The sequence below is a fragment of the Oncorhynchus masou genome, chromosome 31 (assembly GCF_036934945.1).
Source record: "Oncorhynchus masou masou isolate Uvic2021 chromosome 31, UVic_Omas_1.1, whole genome shotgun sequence".
NCBI classification, from domain to species: Eukaryota; Metazoa; Chordata; class Actinopteri; order Salmoniformes; family Salmonidae; genus Oncorhynchus; species Oncorhynchus masou.
Window position 1 is genome coordinate 12848670 of NC_088242.1, and position 22241 is coordinate 12870910.

At 40.7% G+C, this 22241-nt stretch overlaps 1 protein-coding gene across 1 annotated transcript in view; it reads right to left on the minus strand.

Annotated features, from left to right (window-relative positions):
• Positions 1-22241, minus strand: part of LOC135523452 (CUB and sushi domain-containing protein 1-like) — a 422532-nt gene that overhangs the window by 89050 nt on the left and 311241 nt on the right. The window contains exons 20-28 of the mRNA XM_064950127.1: positions 21940-22155; positions 13816-14004; positions 12655-12824; positions 4802-4958; positions 4494-4685; positions 3154-3280; positions 2233-2435; positions 1585-1776; positions 603-741 (exon numbers count right to left, since the gene is read on the minus strand). Of these exons, the coding sequence (XP_064806199.1) occupies positions 603-741; positions 1585-1776; positions 2233-2435; positions 3154-3280; positions 4494-4685; positions 4802-4958; positions 12655-12824; positions 13816-14004; positions 21940-22155 (1585 nt within the window). The remainder of the gene's footprint in view (positions 1-602; positions 742-1584; positions 1777-2232; positions 2436-3153; positions 3281-4493; positions 4686-4801; positions 4959-12654; positions 12825-13815; positions 14005-21939; positions 22156-22241) is intronic.

The following is a 22241-nucleotide window of genomic DNA, read 5'->3' on the forward strand; positions in this document are numbered from 1 at the left end:
CCCATCTAGTGAAAATCCAGGACAAGATTCATCCCAAATAACATAAATCTGAGCCTGAATTACACCGTAGGGCCAACCAGAACCATACTCTGTTGGCTCGGATGTTCCCATTCACATTTTTCTTCCCAGCAACTATGGCAAGGCCAGGCCAGTTCAGCTCTCTTCGGCCCTACATTGTGAAGCAGGCATGTGGGGGCCTGTTTGTACAGTCTGTAACTGCCATTAGAGGGATGGTGAGCAAGTAATGTTCTGATGAATCTGAGATCAACTGATAAGAGTTGTTTGGGATTATTCTCATTTGAGCCTATGTAATTCCTGTGGGTTGTGGTGCTTTGTAATTCGAGGAACTATAGTACATTATATCAAAGCTATTCCATCTATAGGTATCATCTAGGTATATGGCGTAATACAGTAACACACATTGATTTGGATAATATTTGAACAAAGGCAAACTATTTCACATCAAACACAGATTGTGTTTGATGTTTGTTTACAGTAATTACCAAACTGACAAAGACAGAGTGGATACACTCCTTCCATCTGCTCTTTGACCTTGCTCCTTATTACCGTCGGTGCCTCGCAGCATAGCAGGTGTGACATACCTTTTGAAAATTAGGGCTATAACAAAGTCAGGGTTGACTTTAATTCTCCAGTCACATTCCTTTCCTGGCGGGTAGGGCTGTGGATAGTTGGGTGATAGAATCACCCCAGCAGGGCCTGTCACGTTGCCGCCGCAGGTAGCTATCACATCAAGGAGAGTGAGGGCAACACACAGGTTTTAATACGACTTGTCTCCATCACATTAACTGTTTATGTTGATTGAAGTGACAAAACAGGCCACCATGCACAGACGTTCAGTGACAAACAGTAGCGATGGAATTCCTCCCTGCCACTGTCATTCAGAAAGGTTATTCACATCTTTGCTTCTTTATTTTTGCCGTTGTGTGAGACTTGTTTGAATGTCAATTCAAAGCAAGCAAAATAAGACTCCATTTGAGTTTTAATTCTGTCAATCATGTACTTGATTGGGAGGGTTTGTAAGAGCAACATTTTTCTAATCTTAGTAATCTTCCACCATTACAAATGATTCTGGCTATAAATGGCCTTCCATCAAACAATTATTAGTGGTGTGGTAAACATACCAAACGACAGGAAGTGACAAAGCACGCTGTCTGACAAAAGGACTGGTTGACAATGGCTGAAAATGCCAATTACATTTCAGTTACTGATGAATCATTTTTCACAGGGGGATTCACACTCTACTGAGACATGGTTTACATTCCTAATGTTACATTTCATTCATTCTAATAATAACCATGTCACTCATTCAACATAAAGTAATTAAACAGACACAAATGAGTGGTGGTTCATAAAACACTGTTTACATGGATTTTCAGATACCACAAATCCTTCAATGAAAACAACGCAGCGGCCTAGCATACACATCCCAAATCACCTTCTTGCAGCAGAATTATTCTAAAGGGAACATCTACCTATTCTACAAACCCTTTGCTGACATCAAGCCAAGAAGAGAAATAACAGTGAAGTCATTTCTCCATTACTGTGGAAGTCAAAGCAACATACCTATACAGGTTGGAGGGTCTGGCTGCCAGTAGAACCTGTTGTTGAGCTGTACACAGGTGATCTTGGCCAGGCCCTGGACCTGGTAACCTGGGTCACACTGGAAGGTGATGGTGTCCCCAGGCTCCCGACTATCCCCGTAACGTGTCCCGTTCTGGGGTGTCCCAGGGTCATTACAGGTCATGGCAGTAGTAGCTAAAATCACACAAATTAATCACTTATGAATATTAACATGAGACAAATGCTGACATTTTGACAACACACATTTCATTTATACAACTAAAAAAATATCGGACAAATGCTGTTATGATATAATATAATATTGTATTTGAAATCATTGGACTGGCAGCAAACAGAATTGTGGAGACTACTTGTCTTTGAAATAATAGTTCCAGAAAATATTTGCCATTTATATGCAAATGCAATGCTCCATTTCATTTATATTTGCATGAAATATTTATGGTGCAAATGTTTTTATTCGTCATAAGAGTGGTTTATACGTGGATATAAAAGACATAAAAACTAGTTCATATCAAGGCTGAGAGAGGGAAATGTCAAGAAACATACTGTAGCCTTTGTCTGAAAAGTTACTGGTATGAATGTCATATCAGAATACTTCTGGTCTGTTGTGACAGGTAGAGTGCTACTTACTTGAGAACTGAATGGAGAAGCCTGACTTGCTGATGAAGTAATCACTGTCAAACTGGAGTGTTAGGATGTTGAAGGTGCTGTGGGTGTCCTCGGGCAGAGCTGACCCACTCCATTCCTTCAGGAGGATACCACCCTCTGTTGGACCGTCCCACACTTTCAGGATGTCATGGGCCACTTCCGTGTCAAACACTATGAAGTGGAGGCTAAATAGAAAGAGAGAGAATGATTAATTATACACTATGCAGCTCTTCAAGAATTAGAACCTTGCATACTATAGTCTGGTCTTACCATTGGTTCACATTAGTGACAAACACCTTCATAACAATACCCCATAAATCAACTGACCAAGGGTAGTTACCAACTTGTAATACAAAATTATCATTGGAGTTCTAGCGAATCAGTCCTCAAGTAATGCCTCAGACCAAGGAAACATCTAGATCAGAACGGTCTCGATCGCCAAAGGAATGTTTCAATTATTTTCAGTGGCAAAGTAGAGAGAGGATGAATTCTTTAAAAAGTCCAATAGCCAGCGATGTCAATTGTATCTCTCCCCCTCCTTGATCCTTAGATTGCTTGAATTGAATTGGCATATCTGATTTCTATGGCATTTCTAGCGGGCATAATTGGTTTATCTTTGGAGGTTATTGTTTGGTTTTGAAGAAGCCAGTAATGGACCTAAAGGAATATATGCTAATGGTAAGGAAGGCCTAGCAGTGGGGGTGAAATGCAATCAGCAATGGCACATTTAATCACAAATCATTTTCCAAATGTGCAGCAGAACAATTGCTCCGCTATACTAGACACGCCTCGCAATAAACTAGCTGATTTCACTTCGAATTTAAATGGAGTCAAGAAAAATTGGGCTATTGTGTATCTAATGGCATATTCCAAGGGGTGTGTCCCTATTGTGAGATACTGTACCTAATGGTTTTGCCTGTGTCCGCTTCAATGGACCAGGTACAGTGGAGGTTGTTGTCGTAGGGCGCAGGGTAACCCGGGGAGAGTATCCGTCCAGATATTGCACCTGCAATGTGGCCTCCGCATTCAGCTAGATGAGGAAACCGAAACGTGTATTTTACCATAGTCATCAGCAGCCCTAGTGTTCAGTGTAAATATGTTAAGGGCAGGCTCACATCATCACAATAGAAAGTCAATTAAATAAGCTACCCTGATCTTTTGAGGTGTCTTAATCCTGATAAACCTCAGGCTGGCTTCTCTCTCTGGCATCAAACATGATCAATTCATAAACATCCCATAATACATTGCATAATCACACTTGAAAGAATCTAATATGTTCTCTAGCTTCTCCACATACGTATGTGTTTTATTTTATTCACTGCTGACGACAGAAAAAGAAAAGAGGATATCCCTATTATGTCACTTCGTTCAAAGGAAAGAAAAAATACAATGACAGCCTAGGGCAATGTCATCCATTTTCCATGCTACTTTTCTGCAGTATAGAAATGTGTCTGAACCGAGCTGGGCTAATTAAGGAATGAGGCTGAACTGAAGAATGACACTGTAATGTATCAGTTCTCAACAGCACAGAAAGCTCAGAGTGTCCTTACTTAAATTAAGAGAGAGACACACAAGGTTTCTTCATATATAGCTTTAGGGGCAGTAATATAGCCAGCATTAGGGGATAAATGTTCATAGCTGTTAACTAGTATAATATTTCAGTATAGTATAAATGACAGTATGACTGGAGGGGATTTGACTCATAGTTAGCCTGAGAGAGCAGAACAGGCAGAGCTCGTCAGATTATGGAATCAGTAAGATATTAATAACAGTGGGACAGAATACAGACAACACAACAAAGTCCATGTTGACTGGTAAAATAGTATAATATATTCAAAAGTATGCAGTGGATGAAAATGAATCCTTTGATATGGGCATCTTGACCATTACTCTGATAATTGAAATATCAACAAAATCTTCCTTAGGAATGGAAATGGTGTGTTTCGCCATAATCAGGGAATGTTCCCTGATGATACCTACTACAGTAAATACCATTTTCTTTCCAAATTCTATACTGTCTATACACACCACATATTTATATTCTGGATTCTGACACATGCTCACTATAATATATCTTCTCTGGGTCCTTAATTCTTGATTTCTTATTTAATACATGTTTTTATCATTGGTATTGTATTTGTGACACACTCTACTAGCTGCATTTGATATAACACCTGCAGATCTGTGTATGCGACCAATAAACTCTGATTTGATTTGTCTATTTTCGGCAACTACTCACTCACCTAGACAGGAAGGCAAAGGTTTGTCCCAAACCCTACGGTCTCCACTTAGGCATGCCAGAGTGCTGCTTCCATGGAGAGTATAGCCAGGGTTACAACTGTACAACACAAAAGTGTTTGCAAAATGGCCGTCATCTTGAATCTTGTATCCGTAATTCGGAGTTCCTGGTTCTTCACACTTGACAAGGTCAAAACCTACAAATACAGATTTGACGCTTTAGCCCATTTAAACATTAAAAAAACATGTGTCCACTAAAACTCAATCAGGGAATATATATATAGGCTGTGTCTCGAGGACATAATCTACTCACTGCTGTAGGTAAGTCTGAATCCCTTGTTCGTTTCAGTGCCGTTGCTATTGAACTCAAACCAGAGGTGATTTGAGGTACTGTTGATGATGACATTGTACATGTCAGTTTTGGAGAAATTGCCAAGAAGACGATGTGAAGTATCTTTCCCGTCATACACCTGTTGATCAAAGAAAAACACTATAATGCACAGGTTTGTCAAAATGCTATTAATATTCAAGAGAATATTACTGTACAGTATGCACAGTAATATTGCAGTACTATTACAATATTTGCAGAGTGGCAGAGTAAGAGGTTTGAGTGAGTAGTTAGCATTCAATTCATCACAAAAATAATAAAGAGCAGGTGGGTAGATACATATTGTACATACATAATATGAATATATACACTACGGGAGAATAATTCAAGTTGGGCTTCCAGAGGATAGTGGTCAAGACAAAGGCAGAAACATTTTAATGAGGATAACCAGTTGGGTGCCTACTCCAAATAACATACACTACCGGTCAAAAGTTTTAGAACACCTACTCATTCAAGGGTTTTTCTTTATTTTTTTTTACTATTTTCTACATTGTAGAATAATAGTGAAGACATTAAAACTATGAAATAACACATAAGGAATCATGTAGTAACCAAAAAAGTTTTAAACAAATGAAAATATATTTTATATTTGAGATTCTTCAAATAGCCACCCATTGCCATGATGACTGCTTTGCACACTCTTGCCATTCTCTCAACCTGCTTCATGAGGTAGTCACCTGGAATGCATTTCAATTAACCGGTGTGCCTTCTTAAAAGTTAATCAGATGTGTTGTGGCAAGGTAGGTGGAGTACACAGATGATAGCCCTATTTGGCAAAAGTCCATATTATGGCAAGAACAGCTCAAATAAGCAAAGAGAAACGACAGTCCATCATTACTTGAAGACATGAAGGTCAGTCAATACGGAACATTTCAAGAACTTTGAAAGTTTCTTCAAGTGCAGTCACGAAAACCATCCAGCGCTATGATGAAATTGGCTCTCATGAGGACTGCCACAGGAATGGAAGACCCAGAATAACCTCTGCTGCAGAGGATAAGTTCATTAGAGTTACCAGCCTCAGAAATTGCAGCCCAAATAAATGCTTCACAGAGTTCAAGGAACAGACACATCTCAACAACAGCTGTTCAGAGGAGACTGTGTGAATCAGGCCTTCATGGTCGAATTGCCGTAAACAAAAAACTAGTAAAGGACACCAATAATAAGAAGAGACTTGCTTGGGCCAGGAAACACGAGCAATGAATATCAGTCCGGTGGAAATTTGTCCTTTGGTCTGGTGTCCAAATTGGAGATTTTTGGTTCCAACAGCTGTATCTTTGTGAGACGCTGTGTGGTTTAAGGGATGATCTCCACATCTGCGTTTCCAACCGTAAAGCATGGAGGAGGAGGTGATATCTTCTTTGGGACTGGGGGGCAGTATTGAGTAGCTTGGATGAATAAGGTGCCCAGAGTAAACTGCCTGCTACTCAGGCCCAAAAGCTAGAATATGCATATAATTAGTAGATTTGGATAGAAAACACTCTGACGTTTCTAAAACTGTTTGAATGATGTCTGTGAGTATAACAGAAGTCAAATGGCAGGCAAAAAATGGAGAAAAAATCCAAACAGGAAGTGGGAAATCTGAGGTTTGTAGTTTTTCAATTGATGGCCTATCCAATATACAGTGTCTATGGGGTCATATTGCACATCCTACGGCTTCCACTAGATGTCAACAGACTTTAGAACTTTGTTTCAGGCTTCTGATATGAAGGGGAGCGAATAAGAGCTGTTTGAACCAGGGGTCTGGCAGAATGCCATGAGCTAAGTCACGCACGCGGCCGTGAGAGCGAGTTGCGTTCCTTTTCATTTCTAAAGACAAAGGAATTGTCCGGTTGGAATATTATTGAAGATGTATGATAAAAACATTCTAAAGATTGATTATATACATCGTTTGACATGTTTCTACAAACTGTAACGGAACTGTTTTGACTTTTCGTCTTGACTAAGTGCCTGTGCCTTGTGAATTTGGATTTGTGAACTAAATGCGCAAACAAAAAGTAGGTATTTGGACATAAATGATGGACTTTATCGAGCAAAACAAAAGTTTGTGGAACTGGGATTCCTGGGAGTGCATTCCGATGAAGATCATCAAAGGTAAGTGAATATTTATAATGCTATATCTGAATTTTGTGACACCTCTCCTTGGTTTGAAAATGGCTGTATGTTTTTCTGTGGCTAGGTGCTGACCTAACATAATTGCATGGTGTGCTTTTACTGTAAAGTTGTTTTGAAATCTGACACAGCGGTTGCATTAAGGAGAAGTTTATCTATAATCATATGTATAACACTTGTATCTTAGATCAATGTTTATGATGAGTATTTCTGTAATTGGACGTGGCTGTTTGAGACGATGCATTTCTGAACATTATTTATTTATTTATTTATTTCACCTTTATTTAACCAGGTAGGCAAGTTGAGAACAAGTTCTCATTTACAATTGCGACCTGGCCAAGATAAAGCAAAGCAGTTTGACACATACAACGACACAGAGTTACACATGGAGCAAAACAAACATACAGTCAATAAAACAGTATATATACGATGTGAGCAAATGAGGTGAGATCAGGGAGGTAAAGGCAAAAAAAGGCCATGGTGGCAAAGTAAATACAATATAGCAAGTAAAACACTGGAATGGTAGATTTGCAATGGAAGAATGTGCAAGGGTAGAAATAAAAATAATGGGGTGCAAAGGAGAAAAATAAATAAATTAAATACAGTAGGGAAAGAGGTAGTTGTTTGGGCTAAAATATAGGTGGGCTATGTACAGGTGCAGTAATCTGTGAGCTGCTCTGACAGTTGGTGCTTAAAGCTAGTGAGGGAGATAAGTGTTTTCAGTTTCAGTGCTTTTTGTAGTTCGTTCCAGTCATTGGCAGCAGAGAACTGGAAGGAGAGGCGGCCAAAGAGAGAATTGGGGTGACTAGAGAGATATACCTGCTGGAGCGTGTGCTACAGGTGGGAGATGCTATGGTGACCAGCGAGCTGAGATAAGGGGGGACTTTACCTAGCAGGGTCTTGTAGATGACATGGAGCCAGTGGGTTTGGCGACGAGTATGAAGCGAGGGCCAGCCAACGAGAGCGTACAGGTCGCAATGGTGGGTAGTATATGGGGCTTTGGTGACAAAACGGATTGCACGGTGATAGACTGCATCCAAATTGTTGAGTAGGGTATTGGAGGCTATTTGAGGGCATTAAGATGGATCCCGCTAAGGTGTAAATGACATCGCCAAAGTCGAGGATTGGTAGGATGGTCAGTTTTACAAGGGTATGTTTGACAGCATGAGTGAAGGATGCTTTGTTGCAAAATAGGAAGCCAATTCTAGATTTAACTTTGGATTGGAGATATTTGATATGGGTCTGGAAGGAGAGTTTACAGTCTAACCAGACACCTAAGTATTTGTAGTTGTCCACATATTCTAAATCAGAGCCGTCCAGAGTAGTGATGTTGGACAGGAGGGTAGGAGCGGGTAGCGATCGGTTGAAGAGCATGCATTTAGTTTTACTTGTATTTAAGAGCAATTGGAGGCCACGGAAGGAGAGTTGTATGGCATTGAAGATTGCCTGGAGGGTTGTTAACACAGTGTCCAAAGAAGGGCCAGAAGTATACAGAATGGTGTCGTCTGCGTAGAGGTGGATCAGAGACTCACCAGCAGCAAGAGCGACCTCATTGATGTATACAGAGAAGAGAGTCGGTCCAAGAATTGAACCCTGTGGCACCCCCATAGAGACTGCCAGAGGTCCGGACAGCAGACCCTCCGATTTGACACACTGAACTCTATCAGAGAAGTAGTTGGTGAACCAGGCGAGGCAATCATTTGAGAAACCAAGACTGTCGAGTCTGCCGATGAGGATGTGGTGATTGACAGAGTCGAAAGCCTTGGCCAGATCAATGAACACGGTTGCACAGTAATGTTTCTTATCGATGGCGGTTAAGATATCGTTTAGGCCCTTGAGTGTGGTAGAGGTGCACCCATTACCAGCTCTGAAACCAGATTGCATAGCAGAGAAGGTATGGTGAGATTCGAAATGGTCAGTAATCTGTTTGTTGACTTGGCTTTCGAAGACCTTAGAAAGGCATGGTAGGATAGATATAGGTCTGTAGCAGTTTGGGTCAAGAGTGTCCCCCCCTTTGAAGAGGGGATGACCGCAGCTGCTTTCCAATCTTTGGGGATCTCAGACGACACGAAAGAGAGGTTGAACAGGCTATTAATAGGGGTGGCAACAATTTCGGCAGATAATTTTAGAAAGAAAGGGTCCAGATTGTCTAGCCTGGCTGATTTGTAGGGGTCCAGATTTTGCAGCTCTTTCAGAACATCAGCTGAACGGATTTGGGAGAAGGAGAAATGGGGAAGGCTTGGGCGAGTTGCTGTGGGGGGTGCAGTGCTGTTGACCGGGGTAGGAGTAGCCAGGTGGAAAGCATGGCCAGCCGTAGAAAAATGCTTATTGAAATTCTCAATTATGGTGGATTTATCAGTGGTGACAGTGTTTCCTATCTTCAGTGCAGTGGGCAGCTGGGAGGAGGTGTTCTTATTCTCCATGGACTTTACAGTGTCCCAGAACTTTTTTGAGTTAGTGTTGCAGGAAGCAAATTTCTGCTTGAAAAAGCTAGCCTTGGCTTTTCTAACTGCCTGTGTATAATGGTTTCTAGCTTCCCTGAACAGCTGCATATCACGGGGCTGTTCGATGCTAATGCAGAACGCCATAGGATGTTTTTGTGTTGGTTAAGGGCAGTCAGGTCTGGGGAGAACCAAGGGCTATATCTGTTCCTGGTTCTAAATTTCTTGAATGGGGCATGTTTATTTAAGATGGTTAGGAAGGCATTTAAAAAAAATATCCAGGCATCCTCTACTGACGGGATGAGATCAATATCCTTCCAGGATACCCCGGGCCAGGTCGATTAGAAAGGCCTGCTCGCTGAAGTGTTTCAGGGAGCGTTTTACAGTGATGAGTGGGGGTCGTTTGACCGCTGACCCATTACGGATGCAGGCAATGAGGCAGTGATTGCTGAGATCTTGGTTGAAGACAGCAGAGGTGTATTTAGAGGGCAAGTTGGTTAGGATGATATCTATGAGGGTGCCCGTGTTTAAGGCTTTGGGGAGGTACCTGGTAGGTTCATTGATCATTTGTGTGAGATTGAGGGCATCAAGTTTAGATTGTAGGATGGCTGGGGTGTTAAGCATGTTCCAGTTTAGGTTGCCTAGCATCACGAGCTCTGAAGATAGATGGGGGGCAATCAGTTCACATATGGTGTCCAGAGCACAACTGGGGGCAGAGGGTGGTCTATAGCAGACTGCAACGGTGAGAGACTTGTTTTTAGAGAGGTGGATTTTTAAAAGTAGAAGTTCAAATTGTTTGGGTACAGACCTGGATAGTAGGACAGAACTCTGCAGGCTATCTTTGCAGTAGATTGCAACACCGCCCCCTTTGGCAGTTCTATCTTGTCTAAAAAGTTTGTAGTTTGGAGTTAAAATTTCAGAATTTTTGGTAGTCTTCCTAAGCCAGGATTCAGACACAGCTAGAACATCCGGGTTGGCAGAGTGTGCTAAAGCAGTGAATAGAACAAATTTAGGGAGGAGGCTTCTAATGTTAACATGCATGAAACCAAGGCTATTACGGTTACAGAAGTCATCAAAAGAGAGCGCCTGGGGAATAGGAGTGGAGCGAGGCACTGTAACATAACACACCAATAGGTTTTTGGACATAAAGATTAACTTTATCGAACAAAACACACATTTATTGTCTAACATGGAGTCCTGGGAGTGCCATCCAGTGAAGATCATCTAAGGTTAGTGATTCACTTTAACGCTATTTCTGTCTTTTGTGACACCTTCTTTGGAAAATGGCTGTATGGTTTTCTGTGGCTAGGTGCTGACCTAACATAATCGCAAGGTGTGCTTTCGCCATAAAGCCTTTTTGAAATCAGACACTGTGGCAGGGTTAACAAGAAGTTTATCTTTAAAATGGTGTATAATACTTGTATGTCTGAGGACTTTTAATTATGAGATTTCTGTTGTTTGAATTTGGCGCCCTGCAATTTCAGTGGCTGTTGGCGAGGTGGGACACTATCCCAGAGAAGTTATGGTGTGGGAGTGCTTTGCTGGTGACACTGTAATTTATTTAGAATTCAAGGCACACTTAACCAGCATGGCTACCACAGCATTCTGCAGCGATACGCCATCTCATCTGGTTTGGGCTTAGTGGGACTATCATTTGTTTTTCAACAGGACAATGACCCAACACATCTCCAGGCTGTGTAAGGACTATTTTACCAAGAAGGAGAGTGATGGAGTGCTGCATCAGATGACCTGGCCTCCACAATCCCCCGAACTTAACCAAATTGAGATGGTTTGGGATGCACACAGAGTGAAGGAAAAGCAGCCAACAAATGCTCAGCATATGTGGGAATTCCTTCAAGACTGTTGGAAAAGCATTGCAGGTGAAGCTGGTAGAGAGAATGGCAAGAGTGTGCAAAGCTGTCATCAAGGCAAAGGGTGGCTATTTGAAGAATCTCAAATATATTTTGATTTGTTTAACACTTTTTTGGTTACTACATGATTCCCTATGTGTTCTTTCATAGTTTTGATGTCGTCACTATTATTCTACAATGTAGAAAATAGCAAAATTAAAAAGAACCTGAGAAGGTGGACCCTAAAAATTGTCAAAGACTCCAGCCACCCAAGTCATAGACTGTTCTCTCTGCTACCGCACGGCAAGGGGTTCCTAAGCGCCAAGTCTGGGACCATAAGGTTGCTGAACAGTTAACGAAATGGCTACCCGGACTATTTACATTAACACCCTTTATTATTTCATTATTTATCTTAATTGTTTTGCACTGACTCTCCTGCACCTGCTCTATGCACACTCACAAGACTCTACCCACACACTCACACACACTACTGTACACTGACACTCCAACACACACACACAATAATACGCTCACACACACACAAAATACATACACACACACACACACACACACACACACACACACACACACACACACACACACACACACACACACACACACACACACACACACACACACACACACACACACACACACACACACACACACAGTCTTCACATATGCTGCTGCTACTCTGTTTATTATATATCCTGATTTCCTAGGGGTCACTTTTACCACTACCCACATGTACTGTATTACCTCAATTACCTCAACTACCTCGTACCCTTGCACATTGACTCAGTAACAGAACTCCTTGTATATAGTCTCGTTATTGTTATTTTATTGTGTTACTATTTCCTTTTTATTGAGAAAATATTTTTTAAACTTTTTTTAAAACACTGCATTGCTGAGAATGGGCTCGTAAGTAAGCATTTCACTGTAAAGTCTACACTTGTTGTATTCAGCGCATGTGACCAATAAAGTTTGATTAGATTTTCTGTTTAAAGAGATTGAACAGAATTTTAAAGGACAATCCCGCCACTTTATAACCAGTTATTATGTTGTTATGCACTACTGTAAGATTTGATACACATTTTCTCATTGGCCTCTCTATACCTCAAGCTCTGGCATCATGTAATTTTAATGAAGGCATTAATAATTCATGATTTGACTGAGTCACTACCTCTGGTCTCTTACGGGTTACATTGGACCATAACTGCATTCAAAAAGTTGATGCTGCAGTGAAAAAGTCTCACATTGAGTCCTTTATTAACTATTTGAACACCTTGCAGTGAGAAGACTATGCATTGGGATGTATTGATATGTAACATCTGCGGAGTAAATATCCAGTGTTGTGTATGAGTGATGTGAGACTCACCTTCAGGTAATCCCCCTCATGGAGCAGGAAGTTAGTGGCCGTGACACGGATGCCCTTCCCTGCCTCCGTCTCAATGCGGTAAATGCACTCATGGTTATTGTCATAATTGGATGGGTAATTGGGTGATAGCAGAACCCCCTCGCTCCCAACGGTAGTGGTTCCACATTCAGCTAGGCAGAGCGAGCGAGAGAAAGTGAGAGCGAGAGAGAAAATAAGCAAGAGAGAGAGAGAATATGATATTAAGACATTTCATGGCAATCTGGGTTTAGAGTCAGAAAAAAAATGTCTTGATTATCTTTAAAGAACTGTCATATTTCCCTACACACTAGACACTGCTCATTCCAAACAACGAGAGAGAGAGAGAGAGAGAGAGAGAGAGAGAGAGAGAGAGAGAGAGAGAGAGAAAAAAGACCGGTGAGAAAAGTCATATCTGTCTGTTATGAATCTGAATAGGGGCATTAAAGGAGCCGTTTAACCCTAAGAGGAGAGTTCACCACAAATGTTCAGCAGGTTGAACCCAGAATACTTCAGCAGCTGTGACCTGTTATCCACTGATGGGCCAATCAGATGTTTCCCCTGCTGGAATTTTGATGAATCTCCACAACAGAAACTTGAGGGGAATATGAATTAATGAACAGCTCTCTGCATTAAGTGTGTGTTGGTCACCAAGGCTCGGGGCTGTGCTGGGACTGGATGTCCTTGTAGTTAATATTCTGATGTTGTACCTCAGGTATAAAAGCGAATTCTGCCTGTAGACCTTGAGCCATGTGAGCTTAAACTCTAGTTCGGTTCTCGTGGGGTTATTGCCTAATTCTCTCTACTGAACTTTTTATGAGAAAACACATGGCTCTTTGTAGGGGATGACAAAATTACAGCCAGATCATTTGTGGTTTCTAACTCTGCCCTGGTTTCATGCTCTGCTTATAGAAGTATGCTTAACTGGAAGCAGTTGGGTAATATTTTTGAGATTGTAAGTTAACAATTTGACAATATTCAGAAATGTAGGGAAATCAATCATTAGAAACTAGCTCATGGACTTCCATTATACTGTATTCTCAGTATAGCTCCTTCTCCTGCCGTTGGCAAAGTACAGTACAAGTTATTTCAAAGTACAAGTATTCTCAGTTTGTCCAAATGAAATGAAAGCATGTGTCCACCTACCCACACACCTTGGCAGGGCTCCACTCCAGACCCTCCGGCCTCCCCCCAGGCAAGTGATCTTGTGGTCCCCCTCCAAACGATAACCCGGGAAGCAGGAAAAAATGAGCGAGTCCCCCACTCCAAACTGGAACCCAACTCGCCGACTGTAGGCTGGCACTCCTGGATCTTCACAAGGCTCTAGGCTGTACTCTGTGGAATACACCAACATGTTTCCTAACCCTCAAACTGCTAACATAATTTAACTGGGGTCATTTTGACCCCAAATCAAACTATTTGAAAAAAAAACAATCACAGCAAAATGTCAACTTCATTTAAATAATGTTATCTGGAAAACAAATGTACCAAAACAGACTTATTTTTACAACAAAAAAAAAAGTTCTAAATAAAATCCACATTAGTACTAAAATACAGATTTACAATCATTTGATTGTAGTATCATTTAGTTTTTTTAAATGTTGAAATACATTTTTTTATATATGGCTCATTATGTGTGTAGCTTGTAACCTTTACAGCAGTGGTTCCCAAACATTTTATAGTCCCGTACCCCTTCAAACTTTCAACCTCCAGCCGCATATCCCCTCTAGCACCAGGGTCAGCGCACTCTCAAATGTTGATTTTGCCATCATTGTAAGCCTGCCACACACACACTATACGATACATTTATTAAACATAAAAATAGGTGTGAATTCTTGTCACAACCCGGATCGTGGGAAGTGACAAAGAACTCTTATAGGACCAGGGCACAAATAATAATATAATAACAATCAATCATTTTGCTCTTTATTTAGCCATCTTACATATAAAATTATATTTGTTCATCAAACATTGTGAATAACTCACCACAGGTTAATGAGAAGGGTGTGCTTGAAAGGATACACATAACTCTGCAATGTTGGGTTGAATTAGAGAGTCTCAGTCTTAAATCATTTTCCACCCACAGTATGTGCCTGTATTTAGTTTTCATGCTAATGAGGGCCGAGAACCCACTCTCACATAGGTACGTGATTGAAAAGGGCATCAGTGTCTTAACAGCGCAATTTGACAAGGCATGAAACACTGAGCGCAGCCCAATCCAGAAATCTGGCAGTGGCTTCTGATTAAATTAAATTTTCATAGAACCACTGGTTGCAATTCCGATGAGGCTCTCTTGTTCAGATATCGGTAAGTGGACTGGAGGCAGGGCATTGAGGATGGTCTTTATTAATGTAGACAGAGAAGTGCTGCAACTTCTTAATCATAGACTCAATTTTGTCCCGCACTTGCGGAGAGTCCCTGTAATCCTAGATTCAGATCATTCAGGTGAGAAAATACTTCCCCCCGATAGGCCAGTCGTGTGAGAAACTCGTCATCGTGCAAGCGGTCAGACAAGTGAAAATGATGGTCAGTAAAGAAAACTTCAAGCTCGTCTCTCAATTTAAAAGAAACTTGTCAATACTTTGCCCCTTGATAACCAGCACACTTCTGTATGGTCGCTGCCCATATCATTGCATAGTGCAGAAAATACACAAGAGTTCAGGGGCCTAGCTTTAACAAAGTAAAAAAAATTCACTGTCGTGTCCAAAACGTCTTTCAAGCGGTCAGGTATTCCCCTGGCAGCAGAGCCTCTTGGTGGATGCTGCAGTGTACCCAAGTGGCATCGGGAGCAACTGCTTGCACGCGCGTTACCACTCCACTATGTCTCCCTGTCATGGCTTTTGCACCATCAGTAGAGATGACAACACATCTTGACCACCAAAGTTCATTTGATGTCACAAAGCTTTCCAGTACTTAAAAAATATCCTCTCCTGTTGTCCTTGTTTCCAGTGGTTTGCAGAAGAGTATGTCTTCTTTAATTGACCCCCCAGAAACGTAACAGACATATAGCAGGAGCTGTGCCCACCACGTCTGTTGACTCATCCAGCTGTAACGCAGAGAATTCACCGGCTTGTTTGCAAAGCAGTAATTGTTTCAAAACATCTCCTGCCGTGTCACTGATGCTTCGTGAAACAGTATTGTTTGATGTTGTTCGGTGCTTTCCCAGGTAAGGGGGCAGTAGCTCTTTGGCTGCATAAGATTCACAACTGTTAGTGTCCATGATAGCTGGGCTAACAACAAAAGAGAGAGAGAGAGGATGTATTGGATGTGCTCGTGGAAGCAAAAGAACTTGTGTCGTCGACAGGTGCAGGTGTAGTACTGCTGGTAGTAGCAGTACTACCAGTAGAGCTGGTATGTGTCTCTATGGATGCAGGCCTTAACCTTTATTTTTTATTTTTAACATTTATCCATTTTCAAGCAAACAGAATGAGCAGCAGCTACATTTGGCTACATACGGACCGTTAGTGGGAATCCTGCGAGAGAGTAACGGTTAATGTGATTAGATGTTAATTATTTGACTACGCTAGCTGTATTTGACATTGTGTTGTTGTTTCGATGAACACTAGATGGTTTATTTTTATTTTTGTCAGTGAAACGAGGCTACTCAGGCGAGAAAAAAACCTCACCCAAATGTATAGCCCCGTTGGAAAATCTAAATGGATTGTTTGAAAATGTGAAGATTTTTATATTTTATTTTTAGAAATATTATTATTCTAATTTAAAAAAAACATGTGAATCACATTTTTATTTGACATATTCCCAGTTTGGGAATACCTGCTCTACAGGATCGGTCCTCCTGGCGGGACAGTTGAGATATCGTAGTCTAATGCGATTAGCATGAGGTTGTACAGTAAGTAACAAGAACATTTCTCAGGACATTTCTGATATTGGCAGAAAGCTTAAATTCTTGTCAATCTCACTGCATTGTCCAATTTACAATAGCTATCACAGTGAAAGAATACCATGCTATTGTTTAAGGAGAGTGCACAGTTATGAACTTGAAAATCTATCAATAAACCAATTAGGCACATTTGGGCAGACCTGAACAACATTTTGAACAGAAATGTAATGCTTCATTGGATCAGTGTAAACCTTTGCACATACACTGATACCAGCTAGTGGCCAAAATTGAAATTGCACCTAACCTAATACCTAACCTAATACATTGTGACCTTTCGCTTGCATTTCAAAGATGGAACAAAAAACAAAACAAAGCATGTTTTTTTCTTTGTGTTATCTTTTACCAGATCTAGTGTGTTATATTCTCCTACATTCATTTCACATTTACACAAACTTCAAAGTGTTTCCTTTCAAATGGTATCAAGAATATGCATATCCTTGCTTCAGATCCTGGGCTACAGTACAGGCAGCTAGGTTTGGGTATGTTATTTTAGGCGAAAATGTAAAAAAGGGTCCGATCCTTAAGAGGTTTTTAGAAAATAACAATGTGTGATGATATGCCTTTGAGTTATCAACACCTGTTGGGCCTCTCCCAACACAAACAGACTAATTGTTTGGTACTAGTATAGCTGAGAAGTCAACTCCACTATTACAATGGAGTTGAGTGGTGATGAGTTTTGGTGAAGTATACCTCCAACTACATTGAGTCATAAGAGTCTTAAATGAATGCCTTGTAGCCTACCTATGTTTGTCCTGTGTTAAGGCATTCTTTTCTTTGGGTGCCGCGATCCATATTTTGAGATTAAAATCACATTTTTAAGCGACCTCCGCCAAGGGAGCAGATAACACAAAGAGCAACCCGTCATTGCACGGAATATTTAGTAGTTTTGTCAGGGGATGCTGAAGGCTATTTTTTTAAATAAAAAACTATGGATGCCAACTCCCACTGACTACAATCAAGAGAAGCACAGGTACAAAGTAAACATGACACAATTGATAGTTCTTAAAGTACTGAGCATGTTTGAAGTCACTAACGTCATACTTGATTCGAAAACAGTGGATTACGCGGTGCAATTTAGTCACATTGAATGACGTTTTTATCCAAAACTACGGATTGTAGCACCGATTTTACACAGGACAAACATAGGTACGATTTAAAGAATGGACCTTTTTACAGTATCGTCTGATGTCACTCCGCCAAAACTAATCGACACAATTACATAGCCTACATATGGTGGAGCTGATAATGCTCAGCTAGTATGAACATTGCTTGCTAACCATGCTATCCTTTGTGTGTTTTGTAATCCAAGTCTGGTCAGTAAAAGGGTCTGGTTATCATAAGTGATATTACGTTTGATTCCGGAGCTTCAAAGCATGTATCGAAATTGCTTGCGCCTCGATCTCATCTACAGTGTTTTTACGCAAAATGGTGCGCAAGCATCAGAACGCTCAGCAACGCAATCGTGCAAGGCAAACGCAGCGTTTCATTGGAAAATAATGTACTTCTTGTGTACCAAAATGCAAAACACTGTCATTGTGATTGAGCCTAAGCAGCTAACTTCTGCCGAGTTCACATGCAAGACGGAACTTGGAATCTCTGAAATCTGGAGAAATAAACGTCTGATGTTCACACGCTGATATTTATTGCTGACCAGCAGATGTAACTACTGTGTATTGCGAACAAATAATGAAGCTCCGAGAAATGAACTGTTTTTCAGCACAATTTGGGGAAACTATGGAGCCTTCAGAATGCCTCGGATTCACATAATTAGTAATTATTATTATTTATTTTGAAATGTTAGTATTACCTATGTTTGGTAAAGCAAACCCGTCCTGTTCTCTACTCACCACCAACGTGAACTGGCTCCTACTTGAGCTCACCGGTGAAGACCACAGCTTTACGCTTCGATCACACCGACATCATCATTGCATTTTGGTACAGCAGAAGTACATCAATTCCCAATAGAACACTGCATTTGCCTTGCAGAGGTAGTTGTAGTACGTTATGTGTGATGCATATGTTGGATTTATCGAACGTCTGCGTCAAACTGTATGCGTAGACGACTTGACAGAAATGGTAGCAGAAGGTGAATGTTGAACTGTTGTTACACACAAACAGTGCCCAGATGATGCTGCGTAACTTACACACTGTCGGTGTGATCGAGGCGTTAGGCACGTCTCTCATTATTAGGTTTCTCCCGTTTCTCTGAGGTGTTGTCATTGTTTATTGGAAATGTTAATGTTTAAGCAAATAATGTTTTTTTATTCATAATCGTGTTGACCACTGGAATGTTCATTGGGTAATTGCAATAACTTTAAAGTGTGTTATCATTGTTATGTGGGAATTTACCTATGTAAAGGTATAAATGATTTATCCCTGGTAATGGGGTTATTATTTAGGATTCCCTAATCCTCATGCAGGGCTGTTTGTCTAGGTAACATGCTGTTACTATAGCTCTGCCATACTCAGATGTTTATGGGCATTTTGCCCTGTGTTTGAAGTGCTTTTGTCTTTGTACTCGAGTTGGGTTATTATATTATTGGCAGAGCAAGTTTATTATTTTGCAACCATGTTTGAAGGCCCAATGCAGCAATTTTTTAAATCTCAATATCAAATAGTTTCTGGGTAACAGTTACGGTAACTTACTGTGATGGTTTTCCATTAAAATGGTCAAAAATAAACAAAAATAGTATTTTACCAAAAAACGACACATTTTCTCAAGACATTTGCTAGGACTGTCTAGGAGTTGTCTGAGTGTGGAGGGGAAGGGCGCAAAAGCAATGCATTAAACACAGAGTGGATGGAGACAAATGGGATGGATATTTACAATACAGTGCATTCAGAAAGTATTCAGACCCATTCCCTTTTTCCACATTTTGTTATGTTACAGCCTTACAGTATTAAATTCATTTATTTCCTCATCATTCTACACACAATAACGCATAATGACAAAGCGAAAATAAGTATTTACATTTACATTGAAAATGTATATTAAAGTATTCAGACCCTTTGCTGTGAGACTCGAAATTGAGTTCAGGTGCATCCTGTTTCCATTGATCGTCCTTGAGATGTTTCTAAAACTTGATTGGAGTCACCTGCGGTAAATTGAATTGACAGGACATGATTTGGAAAGGCACAATCCTGTCTATATAAGGTCCCACAGTTGACAGTGAATGTCAGAGCAAAAATTGTCTGTAGAGCTTTGAGGCACGATTGTGTCAAGGCACAGATCTGGGGAAGGGTACCAAAAAATGTCTGCAGCATTGAAGGACCCCAAGAATACAGTGGCCTCCATCATTCTTAAATGGAAGAAGTTTGGAACCACCAAGACTCTACCTAGAGCTGGCCACCCAGCCAAACTGAGCAATCAGGGGAGAAGGGGCATGGCCAGGGAGGTGACCAAGACCCCGATGGTCATTCTGACAGAGCTCCAGAGTTCCTCTGTGGAGATGGGAGAACCTTCCAGAAGGACAACCATCTCTGCAGCACTCTACCAATAAGGTCTCTATGGTAGAGTGGCCAGACCAAAGCGACTCCTCAGTAAAAGGCTCATGACTCTCAGACCAGAGAAACTTGTTTCTCTTTGGACTGAATGCCAAGCGTCACGTCTGGAGAAAACCTTGCACCATCCCTACAGTGAAGCATGGCGGTGGCAGCATCATGCTGTGGGGATGTTTTTCAGCAGCAAGGACAGGGAGACTAGTTAGGATTGAGGAAAAGATGAACGGAGCAAAGAACAGAGAGATCCTTGATTAAAACCTGCTCCAGAGTGCTTAGGACCTCAGGACGCAGGAGTGACTTCGGGACAAGTCTCTGAATGTGCATGAGTGGCAAAGCCAGAACCCAGACTTGAATCTGATTGAAATCTCTGGAGAGACCTCAAAATAGATGTGCATCAATGCTCCCTATCCAACCTGACAGAGCTTGAAAGGGTCTGCAGAGAAGAATGGGAGAAACTCCCCAAATACAGGTGTGCCAAGCTTGTAGCGTCATACCCAAGAACACTTGAGGCTGTAATCGCTGCCAAAGGTACTTCAACAAAGTACCGAGTCCGAATACTTATGTAAATGTAATATTTCTGGGGAGTTTTCCTAATACATTTGCCCAAATAAAAAAAAAACTGTTTTTGCTTTGTCATTATGGGGTTTTACGTGTAGATTGATTAGGGTGGAAAAACAATTTAATCGATTTCAGAATAAGGCTTCAATATAACAAAATGTGGAAAAAGTCAAGGGATCTGAATACTTTCTGAATGCACTGTAACCAGAAAACTATCTGTTATTGGCAAAGAGGTTCGGAAATTGTATTGTTATTGGTCGATTCATTTATACGATGATATCACCAGGCAAGCCAAAACTCCACCCATGCAAAACCTGCTGTTTAGAAGGTCATGTGAAGATTGTGTTTCCAACCAGCAACTAACAAAAATAACAGTGATCACATTTTTATTACACTTTTACAGTGTTCATTTCATCAGCTGTTGTACACATATGAAACAAAACACAGCCTTTAAGTATTTTTGTCATGTTTGAAGTATGTATATCTTTGTAGATACAACTCTGGAGCCAGTCTTCTCCATCACCTGCACTATAAATAAATACCAACTATTTCAGTATTTGATCTAATGACGTCTCAACTGTTACTGCTTCACATTGACTTAATAGTCGGCTGGGTTCTCAATCCATTTTTCATCAAAAATCACCAGTGGTGGAAAAAGTACCCAATTGTCATACTTGAGTAAAAGTAAAGATAACTTAATAGAAAATGACAATATTGAAAGTCACCCAGTAAAATTCTATTTGAGTAAATGTCTAAAAGTATTTGGTTTAAAATATACTTAAGTATCAAAAGTAAATGTAATTACTAAAATATACTTAAGTATCAAAAGTAAAGTAAAAGTATAAATAATTTCAAATTCTTTATATTATTAAGCAAACCAGACAGCACCAACATTCCAACATCATTTACAAATGAAGCATCTGTGTTTAGTGAGTCTGCCAGATCAGAGGCTGAAGGGATGACCAGGGATGTTCTGTTGATAAGTGCATGAATTGGACCAATGTCCTGTCCTGCTAAGCATTCCAAATGGTACAAGTACTTTTGGTTGTCGGGGAAAATGTATGGAGTAAAAAGTACAATATTTTCTTAAGGAATGCAGTGAAGTAAAAGTAGTCAAAAATATGAATAATAAAGTAAAGTACAGTTACCCTAAATAAACAACTCAAGTAGTACTTTAAAGTATTTTTACTTAAGTACTTTACACCAATGTTAATTACTGCAGTGACCTATCTTTGAATCTACATGAAAGGAACTCTTAAAATGTATCCGCAACAACTGATTACCCTTTATACACAATATGTGACACCCACCTGAGAAGGACATGTTGAAACCTTCATAGGACATGGAGAAGTCGGAGACAAAGCGGAGCTGGGCGCTAAAGTTTCCAAACAAGCCGGCCTTGATGGAGGGGGGCAGGACGGAGCCAGTGAGCCGGGCCACGGGTTCCGTGAAGCTGCCGTCCTCTGTGATGAGGAGGTAATCATGGGAGTCCTCCAGGTGGAACGTATGGAAGAGCAGCTGCACTCCTGGAGAGTTTCAGATAAGATTAGGCCTCCCTAAGTCACACATCAAAAACCCTGTCTCCACGTCACACCAACCCTAAGGGAGGGCT